The 22,202-nt window shown below is 31.0% G+C and overlaps 1 protein-coding gene across 1 annotated transcript; it reads right to left on the minus strand.

Annotated features, from left to right (window-relative positions):
• Positions 1–410: 410 nt before the first annotated feature.
• On the minus strand, positions 411–14,405 carry LOC145305954 (histone-lysine N-methyltransferase SETD7-like). Its single transcript, XM_080147860.1, has 20 exons — positions 14,352–14,405; positions 14,031–14,172; positions 12,555–12,637; positions 11,859–11,897; positions 10,180–10,263; positions 9,673–9,702; positions 9,339–9,372; positions 8,924–8,995; positions 8,406–8,457; positions 6,632–6,696; positions 5,623–5,671; positions 5,152–5,260; positions 4,758–4,803; positions 4,190–4,268; positions 3,624–3,714; positions 3,308–3,344; positions 2,903–2,955; positions 1,952–1,997; positions 1,452–1,510; positions 411–994 (listed from the first exon to the last, which is right to left on the minus strand). Exons 1-20 carry the CDS (start codon positions 14,390–14,392, stop codon positions 943–945), a joined length of 1,263 nt encoding a protein of 420 aa, XP_080003986.1. The 5' UTR covers positions 14,393–14,405; the 3' UTR covers positions 411–942.
• Between the last annotated feature and the right edge of the window lie 7,797 nt (positions 14,406–22,202).

Raw genomic sequence — 22,202 nt, forward strand, 5'->3', positions numbered from 1 at the left:
AAAAGGAGAAATCAGTATTAAAAGTAATGAAATCTGAAGCTATAGTCAAATAAACCTTACTTACTACTTTATGTTATAGGATAGTACTTATTAACTTAATAGATTAGGTAGGTGCTTTTTTTACATAATTAAATTACCCCCCCCAAAAATTTTACCCCCGGGGTAAATTAGTTTGGGGGGGGTAATTACCCCCCCCAACAGATTTGGGGGGAGTATTTACCCCCCCCAACAGACTTTAAGGGGGGGTAATTACCCCCCCCAATCAAATTTTACCCCCGGGGTAAAAATTTTGGGGGGGGTAAAAAAAAATTTCGGCGCGCTTCACGCGCCATTTTACCCCCCCCAAACACGAATTACCCCCCCCCCCCTAAATTTTTTTACCCCCCCCCAAAAAAAAAGCTTGGACGCCCCTGCAACAATATAAACTTAATTAACAAAATAATTTCTAAAAAACTAATATGAAATAAACAAGGATGACAACATAATAGCGAATCACTATTTGAAAAGGAGATGTATAAGAGATAGACATAAGGACTTAAGATTAGAAGATTTTATAGGCCAATTGATGTATGATGGATGTTAACAATAACATAAACATAAATCTTAACACTAAAGACTAACATTTACCCAGAATCATTACGGACTCTTTAATTTCTTGTTGTTTTTAAGGTTGGAATTTTTATAGATCGAATCTTATTATAAACATTTATCTACGGATAGTAAAATAAAAATTATATGGTTAAAACCAGTTTTGTTATCCCTGAGGGACCAAAGGCCTAGGCTTACAATACTGGTATTAATTATATGATTTTTATTTAAAAATTTGTAGAAAATTGTCTGCAATACGATGCTATACACGATTTTTCAGTATGACCAAGAACCGGTTCAAATCCAGCAGATATCAATTGGTTTTAAATCCATTCTGGAGAGAAGATTACTATTCTAATTCATATTCTTAGATGCTGTTCCTTCTATTTGTGTCTTGTGTAATTCCCTAAAAATATTCACAATAATTTTTTTTTTAAAGAAAAAACGCTATAATCATTTTGTTTTATATACATTAAAGTCTTTTCTTTTTTTAAAGTCTTCTCTTTCTTTCTTTCTTGATTGATTAGCCATAGTTTCTAAGTTTGGGTTTGGGCCTAAGTAGTCATAGAGAAGGCTGAGACACTTTTGTCTAGCCGTGTATGGCAGGTGTCCCAACTTAATTCACTGTAACTAATGACGCTCTCCGCAGAGGAGCTTGGGATAAGGGTAGTACTGATATTATGTACGTGACTATTGAGTATCCAAACTTACTCAATAATCCCCTTCTAAAGCAACCAAGGGAAGTTGCGTAATTATTATAGCGAATGAGAAATTTGAGTCAACACACGGAGAATTGAACTTGAACTCTCACTATTTGGTAATGTTAACTTAATTATTTGAATTTTCAAAAAAAAACTACATACCTGTACCATTCTGGACATCTTATTAAGTCATAACCATAGTCTACAAATAACTCCTCGCCCTAGTTAACAAATTATATATAGGGATAAAAAAGGCGCTTTCATACAAAGTACCCTGTTGAGCACTGTTACTCCCCCTCCCTCTTTAAATAAATTGAAAATAATGGTTGAGGGGAAGTGGTAATTTTTTTCAGGTTAGGTTAGTTTTATATTGAGTACCTGGTAGCCCCGTAGGATTAAAGCATCCCACAGAAGTTAGGTATAAAAGCCCCAATTTGAAGGGATTGTTGAATCAGTACTCATTAAAAGCAGTGTGAAAGCATTAAACAAAGAATGTAAAACAAATTAATCTCCTCCCCCTAATTATAAATAATTTTCTAATTAGGCATTGGGAAACATTTTTTTGAAAACTTACCAAGGACAAAAAATGGTAGAAAATACGAAAAAAATATTATTAGATATTTTATAAATATTATTTTAAATTTTCAAAAAATGTTGCTTACCTTTTTGATTAATTGTGTAGCAACAACTGTTCTTACTCTTCCAAATCTAAATAATTACAAACACTGTTACTCCTTTGGAAGATTAAAACATTGGTGGAAAAGTTTGGATACTATTACTTTACAAAATCTCATTTTTTTCCAACATTTCTTTCTAATAGTCTAAAGCTTATGGAAGATTTTTTTCATGAGTAATGGCGATAAAGGAAATAGAAGCTTTCGAAATTTTCATTAAGCTTTGAGTAAGATTCCAGTCAAATGCACTTATTAGGTCAAACTGTTTTTAAAAATGCGTTTAATTATATTTTTAAATTATACTTTGCGTTTGGTCAACATTAAGAACCATTAGACTTAATAAGCGCATTTGACTGGAAGCTTGCTCACATTTTATGGAATATTGCGAAAGCTATTATTCCAGCGTTGCTACACAAGACCAACCCCTACAAAAGACCAACTCTACAAAAGACCAACACCTACATAAGACCAAAACCTACAAAAAACTAACACCTACACAAGGTATACCCATACAAAATATCAATTTATAAAACTATATTGTTATATAAACACCAAATTTATTAACAAAGCAATACATTTCTGCCATTTCATCAAAAGATTACCATTCGTTGCAGAATGTTGGAATGTAATGAATTTGTTTATCATTAAAATTGGAAGATTTTCATGCAATCATTTCATTACATTGCATTGATACAAAAAAAATTCTGTTTAATCTCGTAATTGTGTCGTTTATAATCTATTTAAAGCAATCATTTTATTAATTTGATGAATACAGATATAATGTTAGACCATTTGAAGCTTTAGACTTTCTACCATTACGATTTTTTGTTGACTGTTGGTCTTTTGTAGAGTTGGTCTTTTGTAGCAACGCCATTATTGGCGCTTAATAAAGGGTAACATGTAGAAGAGCTTTGCATTCCAAAATTATTTCTTTTCTACCTGGGGTGAAACATTGTTGAAAATTCACAATTTGGTTTGAAGGAATGGTTAACCTAAATAAAGATTTTATGATAAGATGTTATTGTCTCCTAAAACCAAGCTATCTTTATCCAGGGCTAAAAATTTTAAGTAATTTTATTGCTTTTTGATTGGTTATTTTCAAACCTAAAGTGTCCAAATATTAAAATCAATAATCTTAATCTACAGATTGGGTAATTTTATTTATCATCCTTGGGGATAAATATGAATTTATCGACTATTGTAATTAGCCTTTAAGACCGTTGGCCTAATCTAAGATAATTAGATTAAATTCAGATATTTAGAACATTTTAGTGTACATAGATACAAAAATGACAAAATCATTCTTTTATTGAAACGCCTCTAAATATGAATTTAAAATCTTACCTTGTGTCCTAAGGTAGCACAGTAGTTGCTTACATCTCTAAAATACAATAAACATAAATCAATTTAATTAGAGAAAAAAAGTCTCAAAAATTTAAAGCATTCAAAATAAAATAAAAATTATAATTATAAGACTTCTTAGTTTTAAACTGAAGGTTTTTCCCTCACACAGTACCTATCGGATACAGAAAAAAACTTAAAAAGTAAGGGAGGAGAGAGGGAATTAGCCCCTTGCATAACCTCAGAGATGCTACCCTAGTACCCAAAATGACCTAACCTAACCTGACCTACATTAATTAACAAAGAAACAAAAAAATACCTAAACTTTTTTGGTATGTCTAAGAAAAAGTTTTCGTCTTGTGGCATATGGATGTTATAGGATAATGCTTCGTAAATTTCTTCATCAGAATCTGAATGTAAAAATTAAAAATTAATTAAACACAAAATGTTTTCTCCATATCTTAGATTTTGAAGAAAAAAAATATTTTTACTGTATTTAAAAATAAGCATAAGAATGGTTATTTTATCAAAAGCTTTGATGATGTCATAAAAGATTGAATTCACTAAATTGCTTCCCCCCCCCTCCCCTATTTCATACCTCTGCAACAAATAGACAGGCAGACATTGCGTTACCTTTATTACAAAATGAATTAAAGTATAGCTTTGGTTGGACGGTTTCCCTCAAAGTGCTTAGTCGATCACAAATCCCCCAACCTTGTTTTAAAATATATGTAAAATAAGGAGACGAGATATTTGTGTGTGTGTTTGTTTTCCCTTTAGGTATTGTTTGTATAGGCTTTTGAAAGTACAGGGTGGCTAAGGGGTGGGGGTTATGTGATCGTTATACACTTTGAAGGAAAGCGCCAACAACTTCAACCCACATACCACAGTCCTTGCCAAGGAAGCAGCCAAGGGGGTATTTAACTCCATTGTAAATTGAAGCTAGAGATCCACATGGTATATCCTAAAATAAAGATAATAATGACAAAAAAAACAGGTATAATATTTTCCATCCCCTATCAAAATAAATCAAATTCTTCGAGAAAGGGGTTTAGTTCAGTATGGCATTGTTTTACTTAAATTATAAAAAGAACAACAACCATACTCTACCCTATTTTAAATCTTAAAAAGAATTAAGGGATTCTGTGATTAATGGGCATTTTGAGGGAAAGCACTAAGATATCTTACTGAGAAAACCTAGCCATTTATCTCTAATAGCAGCTGTATGTGTTAAAACTCCGTAATATAGAAAATTTAATCAGTACCTAAAAATTTTCTTCTGAATGTAAATAATTTTAAACTTTTTATAGTGCCTATAAAAATGACGCCCTACTGGCCTACAATTGGTCAATTGAAATGTATACTTGTCTGCCATTGGTAAATTAGTCTGTGTATTAACCTGTCATTGGTTATGGTGTCATTTTTATAGGTACTATAATTCAATTATGTTTACCTTTGTAGCATAAATTCCTTCTCCACCACCTTTCATTCCAGAGTTTCTAAATTTAAAGTTGAAAAATAAAATTATCATTCTTGTATAAAAGTAAGAGGACGTCTGTTTAAAACAATTTAGGGTAGTGTACCATCGTCCCCCCCCCCCCCCTAAAAGAAATCACTTCTAAACAAAAATTACCTCTTCAAAAACTATTTTTTTTTCTTTATAAAATTGTGTCAACAATTATCCATGTGACGTCTTAAAAATGATAATAAAAAAGAGATGGATAATCCCTCATTTTATAATGTCACATGGGTCTTTTTTAACACAATTTGGTCTTTGTCGGGTTCATTCATCATTTGATTGTACATAAACTTAGCACCCAATATTTTAATTATATTCTTATTGTTACCTTATTTCAATAATACTGGATTCATACGGATCACTGAGTAGAGGATTGTTTGATATTAGACCATCATAATCAGATGGAGAGTAGCTGTATCTCTCATATCTACCACTATCTATATAAATATATATTGAGTAGAGGATTGTTTGATATTAGACCATCATTAGGCATATAAAGGCAAATTGCTTTATAAGGGGCTAATAGGACCCCTACCTCTCTGAATTGGTTTTATACTTTTATTTATGACTCACCACTTAAACTTTTGGATATTATCATCCTTTTTTTGGTGGGGCCGCATTAATTCGTGACTGCTTTTTAGCCGTTTTAATACTTTGGCTTTATTATACTTTTTTCATCAGCCTCTATCATTGGTAGGCACACAACTACTTATGGACAAAACTATCCTTGTTAATACAAAATAGACAATGTTGGGACCATGTAGTAAAAGATTGGAACTCTGTGAAAACTGATATTTACCTCTAACTTCAATATTGATCCAATTATTTTCGGTGTAAATGCAGGTAACCTGAAATAAATTTTCTAATGTAAACATGATAATCATGAATTTATTGACCATTTCTATTTATGATTTACTTTTTATATATTTAAAAAGGGGGGGGGGGGCAGATGAGAGATTAAAATTATATAAAAATAACAGGATGTTTGTTCTGTTTACCCGTTCGAGAATATATTAAACCACTGAACCAATTCGGTCTTTATTCATTGAAGATTTATAACTATTTTGGAGGAGGCTAGTGTACCTTCTCCCACCAAAGAGAAATCAATCCCACTCCCTCTTTCAACTTTGTGAAAATCTATTTAGTATATTATATCTATAATAATCAACCTTTGCATTTAAAATGAAACTAATTAACTTAACCTTAAAAGCCAATTAAAATTATAAGCGCCTCTTTATTTAGTTTAAAAAAATATTTTACTTTTTTGACTTTTACAAAGTATTTGACTTTATAAATTAGCTTTATAGAAGCATAACACTTTTTAAGTCTTTTTTGTAAGTCATTCTGTTCGACGTGTAATTGAGGGGAGGGGGTATGCTTTACCCCTGCGAAGGACCTAAACCAACGCTGCCTACTCAGTACCAAATATAACCTAACCTAAAGTAATTAAGTAACAAATAAAAAACTACTCCCGCCCCCTATATGAAGAGGGTTGGGTGAGGGGGGGGGGGGAGGCTTGTGCTCGACTAGGCACTTTGAAGAAAACCGTCACAAACTTTATTTCCAATTGAATTAACGGCTTGCTACTTGATAAACTTTTCCTTGTTTAATTCTAAAAGGTTACGTTAGAATCTAATTGTTTTAAAAATAATTATATTTTAAAACTCAGGAATCAATGGTTAGGCATACTGGATTTATGCCACAATCAATAAGAAAACATTTTTTTGTTCTAATATTCTAAAATCTAAAATTATTTGCATATATTTCCCATTACACGAAACTATGAATAATAAAAAAACTGTATTAACCTTTCCTAATGATGCTTCTATTAAATTTGTTTGTTCGAACTCCCCAATTAAGGCGGTTTTACAATCTAAATTAGAAATTTATTTAATGTGAAACTTGATGATTTAATGTTTTTAAAAACTGCCAATGGCGCAGTAACTTCTTTGCACACAGCTCATCATAAATTTCCATGTTTATTGTAGAAGGTAAAAGTAAAAGGAGGATAGTCTATCTTTATAAATGAAACTCGCCAACCGCTAAATTTAAATAGCTTTACTTTATAGCGAAGCTTGTTGTAGGTCCAAAAAAGGATGATACAAGAAAAATCCCTTGTATAAAGCATCCCCCCAACCCCAATTCTTTCCAAAACTAATATTTTACTTAAATTCCTTAAAGTGTCCTCTAGGGCCCGTAGCCAGTAATAATAGTAAAAAGGGGTAAAAGTAACATAAGGTTTGTCTGTCTGTATGGGACGTTGCCGTTCCTGCAACTGGCAGAAATACAGTGGATGTATTTTTGTCAAAATTGTTTGTCTGGATGTAAATTCGACAGTAATTTGCCATATATCGTAGGTACCCTGACAAATATACATCTAACACAGGCATTTAAACATCCAAAATTGTCAATTATACATCTATTTCTTGCCAATTTCACATCTAATTTTTTTTATATGTCAAAAATACATCTTGTACATTTTTATCAATAATAAACAATAGTAAACTATATAGTAGATATTAATTCAACAATAATATACATATTTAATATATTACATTATAGGTATATGTTTAAAATCTTTATTCTATAATTTATTCCTTTTTCCCTGTTTACCCATTTCAAGAATTCTTTTTAGAATGTCATTTATTAATTAGTTTGATTGTATATATTCGTATTTTTTGTGAATTTTAAAAAAAGGAGTGGTCATGATGTTTTCTTGTTATATTTAAAGCGAAGTTTTTTTTTTATAATTATGGTATGTATGTCTGTCAGCCCTGTTCGTTAAATTAGACGTTTTAAAGTGGGGAGGCGGAAGTGACACTTTTTAAAACCAAAAATAAAAGTCAAAGTCAAGCGTCTAGGGAAAATATGAGGGAAATTTTTATGAAAAAATAATTTCTCAGATAATTGAAAAATGTCTAATTTGAAAAAAGGCAAAAAATAATCGGCGGGAAACGGCGGTTTTCGGCGGAAGCGGCGGTTCCACTGCCGTTTCTTCACAGTTCCAAAAAACTAAGAGCTCTAACTCTTTATTTAGTTGAGTTCCTTTGACTTTTAGTTTTGGTAGTTTTTCCGCCCCCTCCCTTTTTTCTATTTAGGAAGTGTAGCAATTCTATAATCGTAACCGGAAATTTCATTCCTCCAAGCAACACATGCAGATTTTTACTTTTTAAAGATAAGCTTTTCTATAATTAGGGTTGGTCTGTCCGTCCGTTCATAAAGGTTAGCTGTTTTCATTAATTTTGACATGTTTAAATTGTCCTATTGAATTCAAACTTTGCCTGATGATTCCTATAACTGATAGGTGCAATTTAGAAATAGTGCAAATAACCTCGTAGCATATCGACCCTAAAACTGTATATTTATATCTGTAGATAAGGATTTCGCTAAATGCTAAACCAATGTGGTTCACATTTACAGTAACACTCCTAAGATGAAGGTTTATAACTATTTTAGGGGAGTGTACCTCTAAACTCCCAAAAGAAACAGGAACAAAATCGTTTCAACCCCCCCCCCCCGAAAAAAAAATACACTTTTTAAATCTAAAATAAAAATGGAAGGGCCAACAACCTAAAGTTTTACCTGGATAAATATAGACAATATTGTCTCCCGTATGTTCTCCATTTTCATCAACCTTAACATTTTTTTAACAATTAAGAGGCAATTAATCTTTCTGGCTTTAGCAAATAATAAAATCTTCAAGTTTCAGTGTAAAGGAGAACCATATCGGCCCAGTCGTGAGGGACATCATTCAGTACACACAGATCATTTTCCTTGTAATTCGAGTTGCGTTTGTTTTAATTTTTTATATAACAGCCGCGCTTCTAACATATCAATCGGTAGAACATTTAATATCGTTAGCTATGAACCCAACAACTGTAACTAATTTTCTCGTATTCCTTCGAATCCGGTGGATAGGAACCGGTTCTCATCCATACGAAAAAACTATGTCTTGCATCGTATTATATCCAGCTTTCTCTGGGCTAAAAAAATGGTTTTAATCTTATAATTGTACATTCTATATCCGCGAAAAGCTGTTTATAATACGATGAAAGAAATAACTATTCCACATTTTACATATTCGGGAAGAAAAATTGTACCTGGCCAAAAATGATTCCACCGCCTTCATGCTCCCGTGATAAACAATTTCCTCTTCCTTTCCCATCTACAACCTTTTAAAGAATTTTTTTTTTGTTTTTTATCAAATTATCTTGCTTCATGAATGTTTATATAACTTTATATTACACCATCTGTGATCCTTTTAGATTAAACTAACTTTTGTTTTTTCTTTTTAAAGAGGGTGGGGGGGGGCATTCTGTATATTACACGAGTACAAAAAAATTGTATAACTCCGATAGCATAATTTTAAGCTAAAAAACTTTGGTTTCTTTTATTAAATTTTGTTTGCTTGGCTCGAATTTAGTAGTAGTATTAAAATTTTTAACCAATTATTTTAATTTACAGTCGGGGTAATTTTGTTTATCAAATGATTAAAAATGATAAATGTATGTATACCTGTCCGATCCATATAAGTTCATCTTTGAAATATCTAAATAAAACCATAATCAACTTAATATGTTCCTTTATGTTGCATAAAGACTGGTAGAGATTATATACCTAGATTTGTTTTATTTTTTCATCGTACCTAACTGCTACAGGAATCATCATGTAGATTTGAAATCGATAAGACTGTTTTTTTTTATAAAGATTTATCATAAAAAAAAGAAAATCATCATATAATTAATTATAGAGAAATAATTAAAAATTATGTAAATGTTTTCAATATTAGTTAAACGCAAAACAACTTAGATTTAAATATGTAAAAGTTATGTAAATTTATTAAACTCACCTTAATGTATCTCCGTGTAAAATTCCATTCCTAAACAATGTATTAACATTAAAAAATTATATGCATAAAAATGTCTGAATTAAAAGTATTAACATTTCATTTTGCACTTTTTAAACTTTTAGAATGGAATATTTTTCAAGATTTATTTAAGTTTTTTTAGTTTTAAAACATAATAAAATATATTGAACCAGCGGCTGCGCCTTAAGAGAAAATAAAAAAATGGAAGGGTCCTTTTTTGAGGCGGAATTTTATTAAGAGCATTTTCTCTTGGTAGGGTTGTAGTACCCTCCTCCAATTGGTAATAAACCTTCCAAGGACCTATTCGAATCTTTATAAAGGAGAACTTACATCCTTACTTTCATTTAAGAATACATTTCTTACTTTAATCAGAAGGTTAATTATTCTGCCCTAATTTTCTCCTAGAGTATTACTATTAGTGTACTTAAAAATCAGGGAAAGATCAATTTATTTCGCATAATCCTTCCCCTGTAAATAAATTGTCCTTACTTTATTTTAGAGAAGCAAGAAGTTCCATCTGTATAATATAATTTGATGCAGGAATTTTCTTCTAAATAATCATCTTCACTAACTCTAAAGTAAAATAAAGGGTGTGCACAAAAATGCGGACACTTTTAAAATTCAAATTACGCGGCTTGCGTTAACAGTAGAAAAATGTTACGCATGCTGTTAGAACTGCTATGAACTCTAGTTTTTAGAAATATAAGAACGGTTTTTGTGCTCCAAATAATTTAGGAGCGAGGTGGTAAAATGTCCCAACATTTACTCGCAAGTCAAGTTTTAAGTCAGTTAAGGGATTTTACCACGTAGCTCCCTAACTATACATAGCACAGGAACCATTCTCATATTTCCAAAAAACTAGAGTTAAAAGCCTTCTAACCTTAGCATAATTTTTTTTCTACTGTTAACACTAGCCGCGCAATTTGAATTTGAAAATGTCCGCATTTTTTGCACACCCTTTACAAAACAAGGGTGACAATATTCATAAAAGTGAATCTCAACAAACAGCTGCTTTTAGAATTCTATTTAAATTCTAGAAGGGTGGCTAAACAATTCCTTGTAAATTCTAAATATATCCCAAAATTAATTTGAATAATACAATACATGCTTATGCTTGCATTTTAAGACCGAATTATAAAGATGCTTTGCTTTAAACAAAGTGCCTATATTTCATTAAAATCAGGACAATAGGATAATTACATCATATTTAAATTGCATCAAAAAGTAAAAATCATAAAGGATTAAATAAGCTGTCCCTTATTTTCTCTCTCTCTCTCTTCTCTTTTTGTCTTCTTTTCTCTCCCTTTTTCTCTTTCTTTTTATCTCTCTTACTACTTTCTTTTAATCTCAAAGCTTTTAATTTTTTTAGAATATGTTTGCTTTCGACACAAATGAATGAATGACGCAGATAATATTTTGAGTGTTTACAGATTTTTTTATCTTTTTCTAGAAAACAAAAGTAAATAAATCAATGTCCTCTAGTTGTCTTTTTGTATGACGCAGTTTCACCTGGGATTCAGGGATAAGTAAATAGTATTTAATATTTATATTTTCTACTATTTTTATAAAATGTTTAAAATACCTACTATCTCTCAAAAATACTCAATTCCTTTAATTTAATTTATTTGTCTAAGTGTCAATGATTTTTTTAGGAAAATATAAATTTATCTTCCAAATACCAATCCCCGGATCCCTGCTACTTCACAAAAAAAAGCGTCAGAAGTTTTATCATGCGGCCCAGATTTTCAAAGTGACGCTTTTAACAACAGTTTTAAAGAATTGCGAAAAAATACATTATTTGAATATTTCATTTAAAGTATATTAGATTCTTAGAGAAGCTTACCTGCTCCCAAATCTGGTGCTTTCCCTCTAAATGCCTATTAAGGAAGTGTTGGAAAGTGTTATAAGTGACGTCTTAAAAATACGTCTAAATCCATTTCATTTTTAGGGGTTTCAATTCCCACCTCTCCTCTCATCCGTTCTTTAAGACACTTTCCAGCGCTTACCTATCAAGCATTGCAAACACCCACTTTCCCACTATACCTAACTCCTGAGGGGGTCTTAACCCTACAGGACCTAGACCTATACGTAATATTCTATGTTCGACAAGCCAATATAAGGAAAAACCGCCAAAATCACAATTTAAGTATTAAAAATGAAATTCATACCTTGCTATGATGTGATGCAGTGCAGCATTACTTTTTAATCTGAAAAAAAACATTAAAAATTAGATTAGCTGTCAAATAGTATAGTCCCTAACCTTTAAAAAAATGTATAAGGTGTTTAGTTTTAAACACAGTAATAGTGTCTGACTGTTTATGACGTAACAAAAAAAAATTAGCCAATAAGAGGCCACTATAAATCTTACCATTGGTCAATAATGGCCTCTCATTGGCTAATTTTTTTTGTTACGTCATAATCAGTCTTACTGTGTTCTTTAGTTTTTGTTTTTTTTTGGTGGGGGGGAGGTGGTTGGTGGGCTGTATCTCTATAGTTGTTTCTGCTATAAAATAACTTGAAACCAGCTTAGAAAGTTATGGACTGATCCGACTCGTGGTTTATAAGATCTTATTGGAAACACACACAAAAATACTGATGTTACTAATATTTACAAGTTTTTCTTTGTGCAAAATATATTTGCATTTAAGGTAAAGTTTTTAATAATCGTGGAAAAATCAAAATTGCAAAATTTAAGTAGTGACACTATTATAAACTTTACATTAGATAGACTTTCAAACATCAAAATTTAATTTGTATTTTATTATTTTGTTCTTATAAAGATATGTGTAGATCGATACTCAACTACTATTGGGGAAATCGTGGATATTCAAATACAATTGATTCACCAAAATTATCCTTTTTACCTTCCAAATTGAGAATATTGTGGCCACACCCAACATTTTAGCTTAATTATTGTTGATAGGCCGGTATCTTCATCTAATGTTATCTAAATAAAGACAATTTTGAATTTTGTATGTATAAAACTTCTCTAGAAATATTGAATAGAAGCAGTTTTCGATAAAATATTGATTAATTATCAAAAATTTACTTTCAGAAATGGCCAGGAAAAGTAAAATTAAGATGTAAAGACACACAAAAATTCCACCACTATTTGAGATTATTTTAAAAGACATAAAAATCACCATTACGTAGTGAAAATTGAAAAAAAAACAAATTATGATTTATCGCATGTATTATAGACAGTTTTCTTTTATATGAAAATGAAAATTATAACTTTAAAACAAGCTTTGTTATTCATGAGTATCTGAAGACCCTTGTAAACAAAACTGGGAATAATTTTATAATCTAAACTTTAATATTCGTGGAAAATTGTCTGTAATACAATGCAAAACATAATTTTTTAGTATGGCTGGTTCAAATACAGCGGTTATTAATCGGTTTCTAAGCCGTACTGGAAACATATTCTGTTTGAATTAGTAGTTATACTCATTGTAAAAATATTTTTAAGTAATATAATTTGACATATTTAAACAAATCTAATGTAAAATTTAAATGTTTAAACTAACACAAAAAATGTTGAAACTCTCAGGGATTGCATGACTTTTATTTTGATATTTGAAAAAACTATCAATAATACGAAAGGATTTTTCATTATGCCGCAAAACTCAAATTTAGCAGATATCAATTATTTTCGAAGTCATTATGGAAGCCAGCGATCTTTAAAAAAAAAACACAAAATCATTGCCCTATTCCTTAACCCTGTGGTAAATGCCTATTGTCAAACTCTATGTCAAGCATAGAAAACTTTAGATTTCAAGTCATGTAGCATAAGCCTTCACTTTTTAGCTTTGACATAAGTGGAATAATATAAATAATATTGACTCTGAGACGATTTAATAATGAAGACATGGAAAATTATACAAATATTTTAATTTATTTTCACCTATTCATATATCTCTAGAAAAGTAAGTAATCTAAGGAATGTTTTGCTTTAATAATTTAATTATAAGCAATCCGATTATATTGCTTGTAAAATTATAAATTACTTGCGACTACGCCCCCTAGAGGACTCTAGGGGCACTTGAGAGGGAGGGAGATGAATTCGGTAAATCAATTTTTTTTTTTCATTTCCCCATTTTTATTTTAGTTAAAAAATCTAATTTTTTTGTGGGGAGGGGGATTATTTTTTTCTAGAGACATTATCTCTATGAACTGGTGGTGGTAGCCTCCCCCAAGATAGCTATGAACCTACCCCGGATCTATGAAAAGCTACCCTAAATAGGAGAACCTATCAGCGGTTAGCGAGATCCTATAAGGTACAAACAAACATACAAACAAAACAACCTGTTACTTCATTATTAGGATAGAATTGATGATACCTGAAAATTATTTTCATTGTATTTATCCTCGGTTATATCAAAGAGATGGTAGAATTTTATTTGTTTAATTTCTTCTTCTTTATTTTCATTGGTTTGAATAAAATCTTTTGTAAATTCTTTTTCATACTCCTCCTCCTTATTTCTGAAAAAATAAAGCAGTTCTAAAATTGGATTATTAGAGACTATTTTATTAGTGAACAAAGATAACAGGGCTGCAAATCACATTAATATATAAAGTGTTATAAACATGTTTCCTCATTAGATGGCTTAAAAACGTTGGGGACTTTTAAAATGGGCTGGTACAAAATACAAATAACTTACAATAACCAATCTGTTAGAAATTTTCTGTTCTTCTTTTCCATTATATTTTATTCTGAAATTGAAAAATAACATTAAAATTATTTCACACAAACCGTGGTAATCAATCTTAGTCCTTTTCACTATGTCTGTAACTATTTTATAAGTACATGATTTATAATGTAAACTAGCGGATTCGTCCCTAGCCTCTAGGGGCTTTGCCCCAAGGGGTGATCAAAAAAAAGGACCATGGAAATCTTCAGCAAAAAAAGAATGGGGGGGGATTTTTTTGTTTTTGGGGAGGTTAGAGGTGTCCCACCCCCCAAGAAAATAGCCTAAAACCACCACAGGACCAGTAGGTATATTCCCTGAAGAGTAGAATCCAATCGGTTCATTGGTTACCGAGATCTTATGGGACGGACAGACGGACAGACAGACGGATGTCTGTTGTTTATTGATTAAATGTTAAGTTCTTATACTTAGTCAATTTAATTAAATATATATAATTTTGAGTGTTATGTCCATTTAACTTTATTTAACAGTACTTGCCATTTGTTTATTTGTCAGTTTAACTTTCATGTAAAATATAAAAACGGCTATTTATCTATGATTTTTATGGAAGCTGCTTAGTTATCCTCCCCCCTCCCTCCCTTAACAAACAAAAATAAGTTACCATCTATTATATTGTTAAAAGAAAACAAAAAACATTACATTTAGTAAAACTATTTGAATCAAATATTTTTATTATCATTTCATTGTAATAAAAAGGCATTAACATGAAATGCTATTTATATAATTAGTTTTAAAACAAATATTTATAAATTATAAGAATCATAATTTAATATGTCATATATTCATATTGTGTTGGTATTGCTTTCAGGGACTCCTGATAGTGGCGACGAGGGGGGATAAAGAGATTCATACGGGTAAGCTTGGCGCCCCATTTCATCCCCCCTCCCTCTACAAGAAATATATAAGCTTGGACGTCCTTGCTTAATTTTACTAAATCTTATCTCTATTCTAGAAAGTAGTTTAAGTTCATAAATTTGAGTTTCAACATATTTATGAGTTTCTGCTCTGCATCAGATGATTATCATGGATCTAAAAGGATAAGACAATGGACGATAAAATCATATACATCCACTTCTATGATGCACAAAATTACCCCTTCTGTAGATTACAATTAGTGCTTGAAACGTTTTGACACTTAACTTAATGAAACAACCAATCAAAATTCAGAAATTACCCAAAGTTGAAAAGATAAGCTATCGAATAAGAAAACATTAATATAAAACTTTAGGGACTAGTGTTATAACAGCCCAATATCCCCTACCTCCCTAGATGTTAATACTTGACATGCGTCATGGCTATACGAAAAACTTTTTCACACAAAAGACATAAAGTTATGCAGAAAATCATTTGCTTCAAACTTCCCAACTGTTTTAATTAAGGGTAAATGTGTAGAACACAGTGATTTTGTTGTTAAAATCTCTTATTTCCAGGGGAGGGGGCTTTTGCAACCATTGCTAATAGCAACGTGACCCAATCGCCTGCAAAATAGCCTAAAACCTGTCCAGGCCTAACACAATTTATTATACGTTCTAGTTTTTTATCTTTATAATTGTTTTGCTTTCGGCATTAAAAAAACATAGGGATAATAAGTTTAAAAATTGTATTTATGTATTCATTTATCCCAGGCCCATGTCCTTATAATAGTTTCGATAATGTCCAAAGAAATATTTTTGTCTGGATTGTTCATTTGAAAACTGATAAGAAAATACAGTTGTAGTTCTTTGTTTGTAAAAATGTTAAATTTACATTTTGACTTAGGTAAAGCAGTTAATTTTTTCAATTGATTGTTTTATAATAATAATATTTATAAGCAAGAATAAAGGGATAGCTTAATGAATAATACAAATATAAATTAAAAATATTAGAAATAAAGTTTTAAAAAATGTCCTAATTCTACGTTTTCTTCTGAGAATTCAAAGCTACAAAAGTCATATTTTATCAAAATATTCTCAAGAAATTAGATTTATTAAACTGATATAAATTTTATAATAATTTTAGAGCATGTGTAATAAACGCGCATCTTTGCTCCAATATTTTTAATGTTTTTTTTGAATGGCTCAAATATTGAATTTTATTGCAACTGTTTTTTTTTCTTTTCTGCAACACCGCGCTTTGCAAAAAAATATCAGGGATACATCATACGGGGATAGTAAACGAAAAATTAATCTCCCACCTACCCCTCTGGAAGCTCTTTTTAGTGCCCATAATAAAGGGGGATAAATTTAAGATATTTGGCGGAAAATCCTGAATGATTTCATATTAGAATAGTTGACTTTTCTAATAGGTCGTCATTCGGGATACTTAGGTTAAATGTTTTTATTTTTTTTCTAAATGCACAATAAAGAGCTTCACCCTTTTACTAACTATTAGTAATTATAAATGGGAAAATTTAAAAATCTATTTTATAACCAGTGTTCTTTCCACCCTGACAAAAAATATTTGGCATTTTTTTGCGCTTGAGATCACAATTGAAACACAAATAACATAAAAATACCTACCAACATTTTGCTGGACTTTTCTAACATTCATGTATTTTTAATCATTTATTAACAACAATTTTTAGGCAAATCTTTCAAATTTATTTAGCAGCAAATAGAAGAAAAAAACATTTATTTCTTTAAAGATATTGTGATTTTATACATTCTTTTAATCTCTCAATTTTAGAGTAGCTGAACTACCAATAATATGAGTTTTTTTTTCATTTTCTAATGTTCTTTTGTCTGTTTAATATTTTAAAAACATATAGAAAGTAAATAATACATAATAAATATTGACAAATAAGAAATATAGATTTTCTTTGCTATCAAAAAATAAAATTATTTTATATCATATTCATTTCTAGAAACTTTTATTTTAATAAATATTAAAGTTCTGTAGAAATTGTTATTAGTTTTGTGCTATTGTTATTATTCTATTCATGTGTTTTACTTATAAAATTATAGATATAACAAGGATGACAACATCAATAAATGCTCTGAAATGGAAGGACAAACGAACATTAAAACTTTAGAGTGTCAGAACTAAATATTCAGAATATAAATGTTAAACAGTGGGAACAAAATTGCAAGTAAATATTTTGAAAAACTGCTTTATACAGTACAATGCTTAAGGATATACTTACAAGTTTAGTACTTGATTATAGAGATTATTCGATTATAACATTTTACTTTGTTGTCTTAGGAATCAGTATTCCAAAAACCAGAACAATCGAACTTTTATTACACATAAGAATTTATTGTTAAAAAAGTTAAAAATCAACATGTTTAAAATGTACGTACGAACATTCTAGTAACGATTATAGAGTTGCTACGCTTTCTCAGTCGTACCTAACTACTACAGAAATCAGCATGCAAAGTTTGAAATCGATAACAGTTCTAACATGCCTAAATAAATGAAAAAATCTATCCGTTCCAGACGTTTGAAAATACGGACTGGTCCTAATTATAGAAAAGCTTCGCTTTTAAAATAATTTAGGAGTGCAACTTCCAGTTATTTTTATATCCGGAGGAGAAGAGGGAAGTGGGTGGGGGGGGGGGGGGGGGGGCTTCCTTTTTAGCTTCCCATCCCCTGCTAGGCGATTATTAAATATATCAGGATACACTAAAATGCAAAATTGCTCAGTAGTAAAATTTAGGAAAATTAAAATTAAATTTTGGCAGTTTTAACTGTTATAAACGGGGATAAAATTAGAAAACTGGCTTTTTTTTTATCAAACTTCCCTTATTTGATGAAAATAATGGTTTTTGCATGTACTAAAATATTTGGGGATTTATAAAAAAAATTTAATGGTCATTTAAAGTGAGCAGGAAGCTCCAGTTACTAGATACTTCTAGTCCCAGGTATTGTGATATGCTATTATGAAATAATTGCACTTGTTATTCTTTCTTTCTACCTTCATCTATAATACAAAGTAGCTTGATGTCTGTTCGTCCGTCCGTCCATCTGTCCGTCCGTCTGTCCGTCCGTCTGAAGCTTAATATCTCAGTAACCACTGAACCGATCGGATTCTACTCTTGAGGGTATATACCTATTGGTCCTGTGGTGGTTTTAAGCTATTTTTTGGGGGGTGGGACACCCCTAACCCCCCAAAAAAACAAAAAAATTCCCCCCTTATTTTTTATTTTGCTCTGGTACAGGCTGCCGCAGGCTGCCCTTTTTATTATTTTTTATTCCAGCATTTATTTTGAATGAAATAATAGCAACATTCTCTCACTAAAAACAATAAATATTAATTTTTTTATCACCTCTTTGGGCAAAGCCCCTAGAGGATAGGGGCGAAGCCGCTAGTGAATAGATATAGTATACGTGGTTAGAGTTACAAGGGAATTTTTGTCTTTAATTTAGGTTATTAATAAATATGTTCGTCAGCTATTGGTCAATATTAGTCATTGGAGGGGATACGTCTAATGTTACATTAGCCAGCTTAATGAAACATTTTATCACGGTGAGCGAGAATCTTTCACAATGTCCACATATTCAACATCCAGTATCCTTACCTGTTAATAGAGTTGCTATTTTTTCTGAGAGTAAATTTTTCAAATGAATTTTCATTTTAATGACACTAATGCCCTTATTTAGGTTAATTATTCTTCCTAATAGGATTATCTTTGAAATTTTAAATAACTTAATTGTGTGTGTGTGTGTGTGTGTGTGTGTGTGTGTATACTGTGTATGTCGTTAGTAGACTTGAATGACACTTTAACTGACAAAAATTTGTTTATTGCATAAATATTTGAAAAATGACTGTTAGTAATTAATAATTATATTTCATTTATAGTGATTTATAAGAACAATTATTAACATGAAAAAAATCTCTCTTAAAAAAGTGTGTTGTATTGTTAAGCTTTTTAGCCTTTTTGTATGTTTTGCTTAATGTGTCTCTTTGCTAAAATAATAATCCTAAAAAGACAGTCACACATTTAAATTTAATATCTTTTAAAATCTAATTTGAAATAAAAGAATTAATGTCCCTTATTTTTTAAAACCATAAAAATCATTATTTTCCCCAAATGTGCCTTTAATAAGTTATATTGAATCATGGAAAGAAAACAAAGTAGCGGGTTTCGTCGTAATTTAACAGTAGCTTTTTATGGGTTATTTTAGGTTAGGTAAATGTTAATCATTGCCCTGAAGGGCTAGAGCCCCCCATAAGGATTAGAAATAGGAGAAAATCTATTTTTGAATATACAATTAACCCACTGCTTCTTGTTTTTCTATGATCTGTTCTATTGTATACAGGGCAGCCCATCAAGATTACTCCCGGTAGGTCAAGTCACCACAGGGCTAGGGCCCCTAGCAGGGGTAAGATATTTCCAGAATGGCTTTCAATCCGTTCAAAATCCTCAGGATTAGAACCGATTCTCAGCAATACTGAAAAATCATATATAGCATCATACTGTAATAATATTCCATGAATATCAAAATAAAAATCATAAAAAGTCCGAGCCTTCTGCCCATCGGGACCAACAAAACTGGTTTGATTCTTAAAATTTTTCTTTTCAATATCCGTGGATAGCTGCCTATAATACAATGTGATAAATAACGATCCTAGGCACTTTCAGGGAAAGCAACAAATTTTTTGACAAAATTATTTTGACTGAATTTAAAAGTATAAAATCAGTCTATTCTACAACATCTGTATTATTCGCCGACAAGCAAATCTCGTGACCGCAGTTAATACTAATTCAAGACGAGTATTTTTAAAAATAAATATCTCAACAGGACAGACTGAAATCTCGTAGATTAGAAATCATGGATGGTGCTTTCCCTCAAATATCCTAGCCGGCTTTAAAAATCTTGATATACCATGAAATCACCTACGAATAAATATTGATGTTCACGTACTGTTTTTGCATATTTAAAAAAAATAATAATATCAAATCAAATTAATTAAGGATGCAACAGTTTAACGGGTAGAATATAACTAAGCTGTACTACAATGTATTAACACATTATTGTTAAATTTTATGTACATTTTGTGTGTTTAATTTTGCAACCTGAATTTTCATTTTTTGAGAAATCCGATGCATGTACTATTTTCTAGAATAGAAAGGATCATTAGTTTTATTAGAAACTGTTAAAAAGTCTGTCCGAAAGAAATAACTCTTATCGTTATTTCAGGCATGTTAGAATAGACATATTGATTTTAAACCCTGCATGCAAAAAAAGATCATTTACTATATTTTTTACAGTGGAGCTTTTCTACTTTTAGGTTTGATCCGTACGTCCTGATCGTATTTTTAGGCCTATTATAATCGTCCTATTGGTTTTAAATTTTAAATGATGATTCCTGCATAAAACAATAGTCTTACAAAATTTTTTAATGCCCAATCCTTTAAACTCGTGCATCATGTGTCGTAGGTCAAATTTGCAGAACATCTCATGTTTTCATATTGCGTATGCAATATTTTTAAAAGATTTAAAACTTTCATATTTCAAAAGTAAAAAATCAGGGTTGGATAAAAATAATCAGGGAGAAAAATAATGTAGTGAATTATATAGCAAATTTTCAGTGGTTATAAAAAGAAAACGAAAAAATAGTAAATATTAGAACATGATATGAAAGAAAATCATGGAACCTTAACCCTTAACGGTCGGGGGGGGGGGGGGGGGCGTTGAACGCCCCCCCCCCCCTCCGGTTTTTTCTATCTCATTTTCTGTGTGTGAAAGATAAAGAGCCCACACTGCTTGACTTTTTAAGTATGGGTACGACACATAACTGAGAGTTGGAATTTTTTGAATATCTCCATCCTGGCGGGCACAGGATGCCAGCAAACCTGGCAGGGTCATCCAGGTAAAGAGCAAAAATATTTTTTTGACTAAAACAAAGCATTTTTTCATACCAAATTACTAAAAAATCCTCTAGTAGTACATCCTTATATGAAATACAGGTGTTCAAGTCACTTTCAGGTTCCAGGTATGAACTTCCAGGTCCTGATCCTCCAGGTCTCCAGAAATCTTTAAAAGGCTCCTGTGGCCGCAATTTTTGATCTAGAGACTTCAAATTTTAAACTTAAGCTTTTCTTACATGTCTACATAACGTATTAAAATTTCATGAAGATCCGCCGCCGTTTTCCCGCCGACCGCCGACTGCGGCGGCTGACAGCTGCCAAGTACAGCTGCGGCCGCTGAAATTTATATTTTGATATTTCTAATGTAAAATTTACATAAAGATAAACATTTTCTGGAAAAAAAATTTTCTTCTAGCTTCAAAAATAAGAAAAATATAGCTGTTTGAAATTTTTAAGTAAAAAAAGACCTAAAAACAAAGGTTGTTAAATAAAAGGGTGAAGGAAGCGAAAATTGACTTAGACCTATAAAATATCGGAAATTCATTATCAAACAGGGGACTTGCACAAAAAAATTTAGCCCTCTAGCTCTAATAGGAACTGAGATAATAAGGGGGGGCGTTGAACGCCCCCCCCCCCCCCCGACCGATTAAGGTGCGGCTAGGGGCCCGACTGTAAAGGGTTAATAAACAACATACATATATCTGTCTTTTGTGACATAACTGAAGCGATAAAAGCTAACTGTTACTAACGAACTAGGAAAAACAGAAAAGATTTGCTTTCAAAAGCTTTATCGCTTTTCATTACCTAGCATTTCTTTTTAAAAGTGTTCTATAGATGTCAAACTAGGCATGATAATTCCTGTAAAAGTTAGGTACGTTTTAAAAAGCTTAGCAACTCTATACTCATTATCAGAAAGGTTTTTAATAAGTTATAATTGTATAACCTTTCCCAATGATGATAATAGTTATTTCTCGCATCGTATTATAAACGGCTTTCCGCGGATATAGAATGT

This window comes from Acartia tonsa, chromosome 14 (assembly GCF_053477335.1).
Source record: "Acartia tonsa isolate MP-2025a chromosome 14, ASM5347733v1, whole genome shotgun sequence".
In the NCBI taxonomy this organism is placed as follows: Eukaryota; Metazoa; Arthropoda; class Copepoda; order Calanoida; family Acartiidae; genus Acartia; species Acartia tonsa.

Coding starts and splice junctions, on each gene's coding strand:
- LOC145305954 (XM_080147860.1), bottom strand. CDS start 14,392: ATGGAAAAGAAGAACAGAAAATTTCTAACAGATTGGTTATT. Junction 4,269..4,757: donor AAGGAATTTATGCTACAAAG/GTAAACATAATT, acceptor TCTTTATTTTAG/GATATACCATGTGGATCTCT. Junction 1,511..1,951: donor CTACACAATTAATCAAAAAG/GTAAGCAACATT, acceptor TTTGTTAACTAG/GGCGAGGAGTTATTTGTAGA.